Source organism: Castanea sativa, chromosome 4 (genome assembly GCF_040712315.1).
Source record: "Castanea sativa cultivar Marrone di Chiusa Pesio chromosome 4, ASM4071231v1".
In the NCBI taxonomy this organism is placed as follows: Eukaryota; Viridiplantae; Streptophyta; class Magnoliopsida; order Fagales; family Fagaceae; genus Castanea; species Castanea sativa.
Window position 1 is genome coordinate 42,708,825 of NC_134016.1, and position 13,739 is coordinate 42,722,563.

Genomic DNA, 13,739 nt, shown 5'->3' on the forward strand with positions numbered 1-13,739 from the left:
TTAGAGAGATAGAGTTTCACCCCTTATTAAGTTTGATTAAACAAAAGTAAAAATGATAAAAACAAAAATAGTTTTATTTAAATTTTTTTTAGTCTTATCAGAATTTTTGTTTTTATATAGATTATCAATGTTTGAGTTTGAGTTTAAATTGGACTTATTAGAGAAATAGAGTTTCACTCTTTATTAAGTTTTGATTAAACAAAATTAAAAATGATAAAAACAAAAATAATTTTATTTAAATAAAATAATAATTTTATTTTAATATTGTGCTGGTATGAAAAATTATAAGAGCTTATTTAAATAAAATGATAATTTTATTTAAATATTGTGTTGATGTGAAAAATTGTGAGAACTTCAAAGCTTTCGGTTTTATACATATAGATTACTAGTCGCTAATCTGTGCAATACACGGGAAAACTATTGAAAATGAATTTAAAAAAATATTATTATCATTATTATTTTTAATATTGAATATATCATTTTTCATGTCAAGATCTAAAAAAATATATAATTTTAAAATATTTTTATTGGTGTTGCATATCAGTTTGATATTTTAATCCCTTGGTTTTTAATGGGTCATGAAAAACACTAAGTTGGTGGCGCCTAGCCAAAATGTCAAGTTTTCAAAATTGGCTTAACGTAATTGTTTCTTCTCGCTAGTGGCCACACAATTGCAGTATCAAAGATTCATACTTTAATCACAGATAAGTTGTAGAAGATGCTATATAGATAATTTCAATCATTGCAAATTTAAACTTGTATCTGATTGGTTATATACACATATTAAAAAACATATTTCTATTTAGGAAGACTACTAAATATTGTAATGTTGCAAATTGGGCTTGGATTATGCAAAGTTTTAATGTACTATATTGCCAATGATGTTGATGACTTGGCATGCCTAAATGCACATTAGAAAAAAAAAGAGACCATCAAAGCCTACACAAACCAAGAGGCGTAAAAAAATAAAAAATAAAACAAACAAACTTACCAAGATTTCGCACAAACCATGAAGTTAATTTAAAAGATGCAAGAGTGAGATATTTTGTCAAACCCATAATGTGCATATTCTAAGAGATGGGTTAAGAAACACAAAGCATGGCGCTAAGAGAAATCATCGTTTCTATGATGAAGAAAAAAAAGTAATTACAAAATCATTTAATTAAGCAATCCAGATTTTCAAATTTCTAATTGTCCAGATTGTTATTCAACATTTCCTTTGGAATTTGGATCAATATGTAGAGCATTAAGTGAACTATATATACATGTAAAAATTTTAAGAGACAGAATTATATGCATGTAGAACAAATCACATGCGTAACGAAGAAGAGGGGTAGTATTGTTTTTTAACGTTAAAAAAAGAAACCTTACACATCCTGGTCCTGCCAGACTCTTTGACTCTCTAATCATGAACCCATCCAGAGAGCAGCCAACCAAAGCCATGGAAATTGTTTTCATACACTTAGTCCCTTTGTGAATTGCCCGGCCTTGGATTTCGCATAATTTTGGATAGGGTTCGGTTAATGTGTGCCTCAAGGGCACACATCAAATTATCTATTTTTAGAAATATTTTCTTGAAAATTAAAAAATTTGTCAATATTTTTTCAATTTTCAAAATTTTTTTTTCTAAAAATAATAATTATTGCGTGCCCATACATTGGCAAAATCCTTTTGGATATAGCGGACTATCTCAGTGGTGACATACTGCCAATGATGATTGAGTGTCGTTGTTTCTGGAAGTTATTTAAGTCAACATAGTTGGCTTCTTTTATCTCATATTTTTTTTTAGCCATTGAAGCTCTCTAAAGCTTGAACAGTGGCAAAGAAAAACAAAGGGTTTATCAGGAGAGAGATAGTGATCGGGTGGGAAGTAAAAATCTTAAGCAAAAAATTGAACTTGATTAAAAAATAACAATGATGTGTAAAATTAGATAATTTAGTTATAAAAAATTAATAATGATGTTGCAAATTCTGGAGAGGTCAATAAAAAGTCAAAGACTTCAAAGAGAGTAGAGGCAGTAGGAGAATGTTATTATATTTGGCTAGAAGTCTAATTTGCATTAAGAGTTTTTTTTTTCATTAATTCATTACGTATAATGTTTATATTTGTTGAAATTTTTGTTATAGAATTTTAGTTGAAGTAGAATTTTCAAGCTCTTGAAACATATATCTAATAAAGTTTTACTTAAACTAAACTATTGTAATACTTGATAAGATAACTACACGTTGAAGAGAAATAATAAATATTTATAAGATATAAAACTTAAAATAAAAAGAAAAAGAATATAGTGATGACGTGAAAAATTGTGGGAGTTTCAGAGGCTTCGGTTATATATATATTGATTACTCATTGAATAAGGTATAAAGTGCTACATGGTTAATGACCTAATAGTTTAGGTGTGATAAGTATGCAAGGTAAAAATTTTCCAATTTATTTTCCTTTAATAAATATAAAAGGAGTTTAATTTATAAGTTAATCCTATCTTAATATTAATTGGCTACCTTTACCAAAACCAATTCGGACTAGGAAACTCGTCCCCATATATAAAAACGGTATATATATAGATAAAGAGTTTAATTTATAAGTTAATCCTATCTTAATATTGATTGGCTGCCTTTACCAAAACCAATTCGGACTAGGAAACTCATCCCCACATATAAATACGGTACCACAGTCCATAAATTGTTTTCATCCTTTTGCGTTTTGTTCTCTCGTTCTGTTCTTTGCTACGGTATTTGATCATGGTTGTTTCTGCTCGTGACGCTCCTCCTCCGTCTCCGGCGGCAGTGGTTGTACGTGAAGTATGGCAACACAACCTGGAGGAAGAGTTCGACCTCATCAAGATTGCACTAATGACTCACACAATCGTATCCATGGACACTGAGTTCCCTGGTGTTATCTACAAACCTGTTAACGTGGAAAAGCGCGACCTCGGAAGATTACCACCCTTTTGGAACTATCAACTCATGCGACACAACGTTAACGCCACCAACATTATCCAACTGGGTCTCGGACTTTGCGACCACAAAGGTTGTTTGCCGGATTTCGGTACAGATTCTCAGTACGTGTGGCAGTTTAACTTCAAGGATTTTGACGTCCACAGTGATCTGCAAAACCCTGAATCCATTGAGTTACTTGAGCGACAAGGAATTGATTTTGAGAAGAATTTGGAAGAGGGTATTGACTCTGCTGACTTTGCTGCACTGATGGTTGAGTCGGGGTTGGTCATGAATGGCTCTGATTTCACTTGGGTTACTTTCCATGGTGGTTATGACTTTGCCCATCTGATCAAGATCGTGACTGGCCAAGAACTTCCTTGCAATCTCGTGGAGTTTATGGATTTGGTGCAACTCAACTTTGGGCGCACAGTTTTTGATGTGAAGCATATGATTAGGTTTTGTGATGGGCTTTATGGGGGTTTAGAGAGAGTGGCTAACACACTTGGGGTGCACCGTGTGGCTGGGAGGAGTCACCAGGCTGGGTCTGATACCTTGTTGACTCTGCAAACTTTCATGAAGTTCATGGAGGTGTATTTCAAAGAGAAGAAGGATAGTGCAATTAGACATAATGGGCATTTGTTGAGAAAGGTTTCGTTTGTCCTTCATGGCTTGGAGTTGATTGACTTTGATCCAACCAATGAAGGATTGAAGCTAAATCCGCTTGGTGAGTAGGCAAGCAATTACATTGTATTTGGATTCCCACAAAAGAAAAAGAAAATTATAGTGCATTTCATTTGTTATTGACTCTCTTTTATTTGTAAGGTTAACATTTATTTATTTTTTGGTTTATACCAACTAGTCTCTTATCCTCAAATAGGAGATTTGAGATTCGAATCTTGCCTACATAAAATAAAAAATCAATTCATTATGTGTGAACACAATAGATTGAAACTCTATTAGGGTTCTATCACATATAACTAGTTAAAACTCAAAACATTGCATCAAGAAAACAAGACATGCACCAAGAACCCTCCTTACAATATATGACCAACGTAAATTCCTTTCTTTTTTATTTTTTACTTTTCAAGTTTTTCTCTTTATATCGTAATTGATACATTGGAAAAGTTTTACAAAAAGAAAGAAATAAATAAAATAAACCATGGTCTTCTCCTTCTTGTGGGTTCACGCTCAACCCAAACTTTCAAATCTTGAGTAGAACGTTGATCTACAATGGGCCATTCAAGCCCACTTGAAGAAAGGGGAAAAAAATTTGGGAGAGGGACAACCAGCTTATAGATATTGCAGGTTACACCTTATAGAAAGGGAAAGAAAAAAAAAATCACATTGGCTACAAGCCTACAACAATATAATGGCTTGGCCAATTCTCATTATTGAAAATATTATAGGTACAAAGTACAACAAATGAAATTCAATATTTTCAGATCAAGAACAAACAAAAATGATACAAATGCATGTATAGGTACTATAGAGAAGTGCTTGGCAAGGAACCCATTAATATAACATTGTCCCCGTCTTTCGGCTCTGTCTTTTCCAGCTTTGCCCTTGTAAACAGCCCAGAGAGCAGTCCTACAGACAGCCCAGAACCAGATCTCCTCCCCAAAGTTCTATTAACCCCACCACCAGCCCCATTATTTACCCTCTCTTCTGGCCTAAGCTGTGCCCCACAAGGGCAGTTTATGATCTTTCTGAAGCAAGCTTTATGGAATAAGGCTTCACAAGATCTACACTTTTCAACCTCACCTTCCTGTTAATTATTTGCAGGTCAGGTTGACGTATGTTATTTAATATTCAACAAAATGACTCCCAAGTTTTGTCATGCAAAAAAGAATTGGGAAAACTCATGCACACAAACAAATACACTCATACATAAATACATAGAGACACCAATGGTGACCAGTGACCACTAACTATATTAACTGGTGCAACATAACCCAGAGCATGAGTTGGTATATAACAGAGTTACCTAGGATTATAAGAAAAATGATATAGTAAATATTTCCTTGTCAGCACATAACTAATCAAACCATATGGAGAAAGCATAATTAATTTCTGGCAAGGAACCATGGCCATTGTACAGAACAGAAGCCCACCTGAAAAGGGAAAATGAGAGCAGAAGGGTCATTACAAGCTTGTCGAGCACTGCAGGGGACTCCCACATCACAGCATATGAGGCATTGCTCTGTAATATGCTCCAGTATTTTCCTAGATACGGTTTCCACCATCACAGGTAGTGCTGCCAGTGTTGATATACATTAGAAATGTACAGTGTATTTAGAAAATAAAATATGCTGGGTCAGACATTTGCAGGTAGATTATAAGATGCATGACATTTACTATAATAACAGGAAGATGTAAACTCACATATTCACTCTGTGAACAACTATATATTCAACATAAATGCATAAAACTAAAATAAGGAGATGGAGTCTTGGCATAAAATCCTAAGAAGGCTTTTCCTTTCTATATTTTCCATGTACTAGGTTTGCGGCCCTTTAATGCCTTTTCTTTTAATGGAATTTATTACTTGTCAAAACAAAAGATTAAATCCTAAAATGGCAATGACCTCTGGGCCCAATGGCACCATCATCACCCATAAATATGGGATGATGGGTGAAAACACGAATTCTTATCCAGTTGGATGCATTTTAATTATTACAGAAACAAAAAGATTGAATCCCAACTGCATATTCAAAACATACTAGCAGAGGCTTGAACGTAATATTAATATTGTCTGAAATGCGAAGATCGTCAGCATATAAAACATTTCAGACCTTGAATTCCAAAGATGTAGCAGCTTTGATCCACAGGAGAAGATTTAAATGAAAAGGCTCTGTGACAACAAGCAGTTATCATCTTCCAAAGATACGAATCATCTGCTCTTACTAAAGGCAAATTGGTGCTGAGATGCTGACCTCTATGGTAAAAGGTAAACCAAATCACTAGAAAAGACAGTTGATAACACCTCCAATGCCCCATGGGCATGGAATTATTTAATTTTGTATCCATATCATTGAAAGAGGAAAAAGAACACCTTTTTTATTAAGTTATGCAACTACCGAGTGGGTTTGAACTTTGAACCCATAAGCACACCCTCCAGCTTGCACTTAAAAGAGGGGGAAGTGGCATTTAAAGACAAAAACTCTTCTTCTTTTTTATTAGTAAGTTACACATGCACGCAGTGGGTTTTGAACCTACAACCTCACCCCCTGCCTATGGGAGAAGGAACTGCCATTTGAACTAGAGCACATTAGCTTAAAGACAACAACTATATGATGATAAAAAGAATCAAAACTAATATTAAATAAATAAATAAAAGATAAGAAGGAATCAAAACTGTTGCAAATCCTAAAATCAGTTTATATTAATATAACTTATGGAAAGATTGCAAATTCCATACACAAACATTTCATGGAGATGGAATTCTTCAGTTAACATTTCCATACCATTTATAGGCAAAAAGAATCTACAATAATGGGGCTCCTGAAGAAAAGGAACATCATCCTATGATGATGAACTGAATCAAAAACTGTGGCAGAACATCAAATCAATGAGTTTATATCAATATAACATATGGACATATTGCACATATCATAAAAAAAATGCACTTGTATATTTATATCATACAAAAATGCAATCAAAATAGCAAATGTCAATATGATGTACAAGTGAATGCTAATCCTGTCTGCTGTTTGTATGCATATAAGTATCACTGTATGCGCGTGTGTCTTTGGATATATACAAGAATATCTCATATTAATACTACTGTATAAATTCGCAAATTGGATTGTGTAGCAATACGAGCAATCTGAATAAGCAATAATCTAGTTGTTTTTTGGAGTAATAAGCAATAATCTACTTATTTGAAGCTAACCTGCAAAAGCCCCTTTGGAAAGATCAATGAGGTCTCTAAGTGCAAAAAAATCATTGCTTTCAAGAAGATATCTTCGAGACCCAAGTCCTTTGTTGATGGTCCTACGAAATGGGCAGTGAACATATGGAAGCATGGTCCCTATTTTTTTCCTGATACCCATGACATGAAGCAGGGCTGGGACCTTTGAAAATAGGAAAGGATTAACTGCACTAACACAAAGCATGGGCTGCAAGACAATTCATTATAAACAACTATCAAGACCTCCGATAAAGTTAAGTTGAACTAAGTATTTTAACTTGAATTTTAAAATTTGTGAAGTGAAAACTGAATAAAAGAAAGAAAAAAAAAAAGCAAGTGCTGTACACCTGTGTACTTTCCCGCTTTCTTATTTAAAATATCAAAACACACAAAAATTTATACATATATAATCCATGCGCCAGTCCAAACAAACAATAAAATGCATAACAAGTCCTAGTCGAGCAAAATTGGACCATGATGCATAATTCAAGCCAAAGTCAAAAGCTGAAACGCTTTATTATGTATACTACTCAATAAATCTCAAATCATTTATTCCCATTAAGAAGCTATACTACAATACATAACAACGTAGTGAACCATTAAAAGTGAGGGTGAGTATCCAAAGTACCTGGTCATGTATAGAATCCAGATATGATTTAGCCATCTGAGAGACTACATATTGAGTAAAATCCCATTGATGCAAAACTCTTGCTGGCAAGACTGCAGTTTCATTTGTATGGCATGAAGAACAATATAATTGACCAGTGTATTCACAAAGTCGAGGCTTACCCCAACCAAATGTCTGTACAAAGTCTTGCATCATAGTCTTTCCATCATCAAAATGTTTGTGGCATCCAGCACAAGTATAATGCTGTGCTTCTAGCATCTGTTTCATAGATTTGTAAGGGTGAAGTTCAACAACAAGTGATATAGTCTTCCCTAAATTGGAGACATTTTCTGTATCTGCCACTCTAGCAAAAGAGGTTGGCTGAGGCACCGGTGTCTTTGACATAGGAGAACTAGGAAATGAATCTTGAGGGGATAAAAACCAAATCAATGGAGTTGGGGTACTGGAAAAGAATTTGGAATGGAGAATTGAACGTAAACACTCTTGAATCAAGACACTTCTCTCTGCAATAACATCAGGAGATACATTTCCAAATATCTTTCTGGATTCCTTTTCTACAGAGAACCAAGGGGTAGGTAGAATCCAGCCTTGGTCAGCAAATGTAGTTTTCAACCGACGATATAGAGTGTAAAAATCACGATATCGTCGTTCAACCTCCCATTGATCCTTGCCGCCCCACACTCTCATTTTATACACAGTGTATTCCTTCACTCCAACCAGTCTTTCACTAAAGGAGACATTCCCCTTCTTCTGTCTCGCACCAACTACTTCAACCCCATCAATTCTAAGCGGGTGTTGAATGAGAGGAAAAGCTTCATCTGTACCAGAAGTAGAAGCAGTTGACCCACCATCTCTTACAGGTAGAGACAGCTGTGACTGAAACATTCTATTATCCTGAGAGAACCTAGTCCCGGGAGTCTCACAAGATTCAAGCAAAATTTCTTCCATGTCATGAACAACCTCATCGTAGAATTCATTTATATCAAGATTCTCCGTCTGCAAAATTGGAATGAAAAATCAGAATACAACCAACTTAACTTAACCTGTAACTTTGAAGAACCTACACAAAGAATTCCTACTGGAAAAATTCAGACTGCCATAGCACAAAACCATGGAAGACAGGGGAGGGGAATGGTTACCCCTTCCCCTTCTTTCGATTTTTAAAAAAATTAAGAAGGGGAAAGGTGAATAAATATTCCTCCCTTTTGTTTGGATGTTATAAAAATTATGGAGGGGAGAGGGAGGGAAGTCATATAAATTGACAATTACGGCATTTTGCTAATTTAAAGAAATAGATATAAATTGACATGATAAGGACAATATTGACAATTTTATCTTATTCTAATATAAGCTAAACCCCTCCCCCAACAGATTCCTCCAAATTCCCCCTCCAATTTAAGTAAGATACCCCTCCAAATCCAATCAAAAACCCTTCCCCCTCCCACTTTGAACAAAAAAAGCAACAACAACAAAACAAAACATCCAATCATGGTTCATTAAGATAGATATTAGCTACATTGTGTAGATACAAGAATTGTGTTGTGGGTTAGTAAACCCTCCATCTCCTCATCTCTCTCCTCCCCCTCCATCATCACCCAAAATGATTATTTTCTAGCACATGTAGATAATATTTACAAATTTTCAAGCACACAATATAGGATTTACAAATTTTCCATCATCACCCAAAATGATTATCTTCTAACATGTAAATATTATTTTAAGACTGATATCAAAGTATTTGTCAGAGTACGAAGTATAAAATGACATGCCAATGAGCTGTAGCTAAAATGGAATTTCATCCCACAAGAATAAGCAGATTTTGAGGTTTTGGGTTCATATCTCATTGGGTGCATGTGTAAGCTACCAATCAAAAAATCAAGAATAAAATGACATGAGAATCTAGAGAAATTTAAAGTACAACATTACAGCCTAGCTATTCACTAGTGCTGGAAACTGCCAAAAAAGATGAACACTCGGTAAACATTGAAACTAATAATAACACACCTGAAGTGATACAGGATGGTCTTCAGAGAGAACTGCTGAAACAGAAGAATTGTTTGAAACTATCCTCATCTTATTTTCAAAAACTGATGAAGATGACATTGTTTTATGGTCATCAAATAATTTGAGATTTGTGGTTTCTGGAGATACAGTTGAAGGGGTGGAAGATTGATTAACTGTAACATCAAAGAGGTCAAATTTTATTTTTGATTTCCCCACGTCTTGATTTGATAAATCTCTACTTTCGGCAGTGCCAATAACTTCTTCGGTATTTACACGCTGATGCTCCTTTTCCATGCCACCATCCACAGTGTTGAAATCCATTTGCAGAGGTAGTCCTTCAGCAAGTTGTTCCAGCTCTATTTGAAAGAGATTGCTAACAGAACTTTCTGGTTTTTCAGAATCTTGAACTTGATTGTTGGTAATGGTAGTGTCTCTCACATGTTGCTGCTCTGATTCACTGAAATTCGAAAACCCAATTGGAATTATGGAAGCACTTTCAGCATGTTCTGCCAATTCATCACCACCTAGAACTTGATAACTGGCTTCAGGAATGCCTCTCACAACTTCCATTCGCTTTGGTTCAGCCAAACTTGAATTACCAGTTGGGGTCACCGAACAACCAACAATATCATCACCCAATTCATAATCCCCTTCAATTGGTTTTCCCACCAAAGACATTTCTGTCACAACTTGTCCTTGGTCAATCTGACCAGCAGAAGGAATCCCATGTGTAATCTCAGAATTTGAATTCAAAAGGTTTCCCTCAGTTTCACTACCCTTTTCTTTCTGTTCCTGGAACGGATCCAATGTCAGAGAAGCCAGCATACCACTTCCCCCCGTTTCTTGCTCAAAATCATCCCAATCATCCGAACCAAACGCCACAGACGAGTTAATAAGCAATGGATTTTCATTCTCCACTTTTTTTTCCCGGCCATAACTCACATTTCTGTGAGCATGAAATTGATCCCTACACTCACCATCCGAACCATAATTATACATCGAATCATCACCTTCCGAATGCTCATACCTTGACGAGTCCCCATCCTCTTCTCCTTCCCCTCTCTCCCTCTCCTTTCCACCACCCTCGAAATCAAACTCCACATTCATCCCATCAAATAAACCACCACCCTCTTCGCCAACAGCCCTATTCGAAGAACCTTCCCCAACTCCACCCTCTCCCACTTCCACTTCCACATCCTGACCCCTCATTACTCCAAACTCCTCATCCTCTCTCGACCCTATAGACCCTTCTTCCTTACCCGAATCACCATCAAGTCCAAGTCCAACAAGTCCCTCATTATCATACATTTCCAACCTACTAACCCCATCATCCCCAATCATTTCTCGTCGAAAATCAACGTTTCTATTTTGATTCGTATCGAATTTCCCTCCCAAACTAAAACCCTCCAATCCACCACCACTACCAACACCATCATCGCCGGAAAACCCTAAATTTCTAGTGAACAATTCAGAGTCTGTAAAGTCATAAAAATTGGTGATCGTGCTACTGGAAATGCTCGGCGTGCCCATGGCCGAGTTCGCGCTGCAGTAGCGGTCGAACTCGGACTCGCCGCCGCACGACGAGTACTGCGACGACGGCGACGCCGAAGCGGGCGAGATAGCAAGAGCTAACTCACCCGCATCGTCACCGCTACCGCCGTCCGATTTGGGACGATCGGACGGCGGCGGTTGCGGCGGCGGTGGAGGAGGAGAGGGTCCCTCCCCATTGATCATCGGGAAACACTCAGCGAATCATGAGAGAAAAATCAGAAAAACCAAACCTGAGGATTTTTTCGATGGACGGCTGTGATTGAGTTTAAGAATCGAGGGAATCCGATGGATCGCGCTGCGGTTTAAGGTTTTGGGTTTTTGGGGATTAGATTTAAGGAAATGAAGTTATGGGATTGGAAATTGAAGCAGAAATGGGTTTGAGTGAGAGAGAGAGAGAGAGAGAGACAGAGAGATAGAGTTTGGTTTTCGGAGCTGACCAGATAGATAGAGACAATTTTGGATTTTCGGAGGTTGCGGTGACAACTGAGAATTATCAGGCTTTTTTTTTTTTTTTTTTAATTTGAGTATTATATGATATTTTTGGATTTTGATGTGCACTGTGTTTGATTATTATTACATGCATGAGATAAGTTTACAAGTTATTGACCATTTAGTTGAGTTTTGAGTCCATGTTAAAGCTCAATTGACCGTTAGGTATAAAGGATATATAACAAGCATGAAGTTTACTATGATTCCAATCAAAATATGTCCACAATAAATTATGAGTAACTACACTTTGATATTGATGGGCAAAAAAGTAGGTTTTTAAGAGGAAGTTTGGAGAATAACATCTCGAGTCTTTGAGGCTCGAGTTCAGTGAAGAAATTGAGCCTCAAAGCCTCAAGATCGATTGCTGACATGGAGATATATTTGCCACATAGAACTTGAATCTTAAAAACTCGAGCTTCCTAGAAGAAGAAGATGAATATGAAGAACACGATGAAAGGAACCCAAAGAAAAAACATCATCAAATAACCCAGAGAAGAAAAAACATCATCAAACAACGAATTCATCAACAACCCCAAAAAAGGAAAACATCATCAAATAACAAACCCAGAGAAGAAAAACATCATGAAACAACAAAAATTCATCAAACCAAAGACCCAAAGACCTAAAGAAGAAAAACCTTCCCTTGGAGCTTCGCCACCGCTACCTCTGTCGCCCCTGGGTTAGGGAGATCTGGGTTCGTGTAGGTATTTCTAATTTAGGTTTTCTGATTTGTTGTTCGTGTATTTGTTTCTGATTTGTTGTTCCTTCGTGTTTCTTCTGATTTGTTGGTTATTCCTTCGTGTTTTCGTTTTGGTGTTCTTTGTGTTTCTGTTCTAGTGTTCTAATGTGTTTTGAAACCTCTCAATAGAACTCGAGTCTTTAAAACTCGAGTTTTACATAGGAAATCGAGTTTTAAATCCTCAATTTCCAAGTAGATTTTTTTCCACGTCAAATTACCATCACATACAAATCAAGTTTTAGAAACTCGAATTCCACCTTTGAACTTGAGTTTTAGAGTTTCGAGATGTTAGTTTGCTACATAGCTTGTAAACATAACAACTAACTAAAATATTTCAATAATAATGTTAAATGAAAAAAAAATCAGATTTTTAATTTTGAACCAATAATAATAACTTATTATCAGTTATAATTTGCTATAAAAGTGTTGTGAAAATGTTGTAGATGTATCACTTCTCTTGTTTAAATTGTGTAACATCAAACATTGTTAGGTTACACTTGGTGTAGTTTGGATATAGTTATGTTTTTTCTCTCACCGTATGCATAAATATATATATTATGGGTCAACTTCAAGTTGCTCCTATTGTAACTTTATTAGTTTTATATATAATAGAGTTTCAATTTATGGTGTTTGCTTCTGATAATTATTTTTTATCATTAGACTAGGACGCCAATTAGAATATTCCCCTAAACTCAAATATTTGTTTGCTTATTTTAAAGTACTTTATACTAGATGGTTTGTTTTATAGATATGGACAAAGTTTAGCTACAAACTTAATTGTAACATGAGGCAATATCTTCACTTAATATATTTTTATTATATATGAATTTTGACAAATTCATTACTGGATTACATTATTTTTCTTATATCTTTTATGTTTGCAAACTTTTCAGAAGATTAAAGATCATAGCTATGTCATCAATCAATTGTTTAAATTGTAAGTTTTTATAATCTAAAATTGTGCATAAAAAAAAGTTTATGGATCATGTACTAAATACATCTGATTGACACAAAATTTGACATCTGTATATATTAAGAGGATTCAGAAAGTTAGTCATTGCTTTTTTTACTGTAAAAAATACCCCTAAATTAATTAATCAACAACTTAAAAATGGGTTTAAAACAGTAAATTGACAAAAGAAAGTTAGTTATTGCTTTTTTTTTTTATAGTAAAAAATACCCCTACCTAAAACATAAAAATGGGGTTAAAATAGTAAATTAACAAAATAATAAATTCCTATTTCTACATTGAAATGCCTTCCTACTTCTAATAAATTTCTACTTCTACTCAATAGCTTAAAAAACTCTCCACGTATTTATCTTCTTCACATTTTTCTGAATAGAATTTCTAATAAAAAAGAAACGTGTACAATAAAACTTCCCCACTTTTTGTCTCAAAAAAAGAACTTCCCACTACTTATGTTTGAAAGAAAATAACTACCCTCCAATACAATAAGGAAAAACTATCCCACGTTAAA

General features: G+C 35.2%; 2 protein-coding genes across 4 annotated transcripts; one reads left to right on the plus strand and one right to left on the minus strand.

Moving 5' to 3' along the window:
• The first annotated feature begins 2,742 nt into the window (after positions 1-2,742).
• On the plus strand, positions 2,743-3,672 carry LOC142632951 (putative CCR4-associated factor 1 homolog 11). Its single transcript, XM_075807263.1, has one exon. The coding sequence runs from the start codon at positions 2,743-2,745 to the stop codon at positions 3,670-3,672; it is 930 nt and encodes a 309-aa protein (XP_075663378.1).
• A 598-nt stretch (positions 3,673-4,270) lies between these two features.
• On the minus strand, positions 4,271-11,529 carry LOC142631152 (uncharacterized). 3 transcript variants are annotated; one of them, XR_012843533.1, is made up of 6 exons: positions 9,483-11,529; positions 7,479-8,474; positions 6,833-7,058; positions 5,733-5,791; positions 5,052-5,194; positions 4,271-4,705 (listed from the first exon to the last, which is right to left on the minus strand). XR_012843533.1 is itself a non-coding variant. In XM_075805243.1 (5 exons), exons 1-5 carry the CDS (start codon positions 11,214-11,216, stop codon positions 4,424-4,426), a joined length of 3,381 nt encoding a protein of 1,126 aa, XP_075661358.1. In that variant the 5' UTR covers positions 11,217-11,527; the 3' UTR covers positions 4,271-4,423. The 3 variants fall into 3 exon arrangements, 2 of the variants coding, with proteins under 2 accessions (XP_075661358.1, XP_075661359.1); XM_075805243.1 differs by lacking the exon at positions 5,733-5,791 and having other exon boundaries at positions 9,483-11,527; XM_075805244.1 differs by lacking the exons at positions 4,271-4,705; positions 5,052-5,194; positions 5,733-5,791 and adding an exon at positions 5,800-6,186.
• Between the last annotated feature and the right edge of the window lie 2,210 nt (positions 11,530-13,739).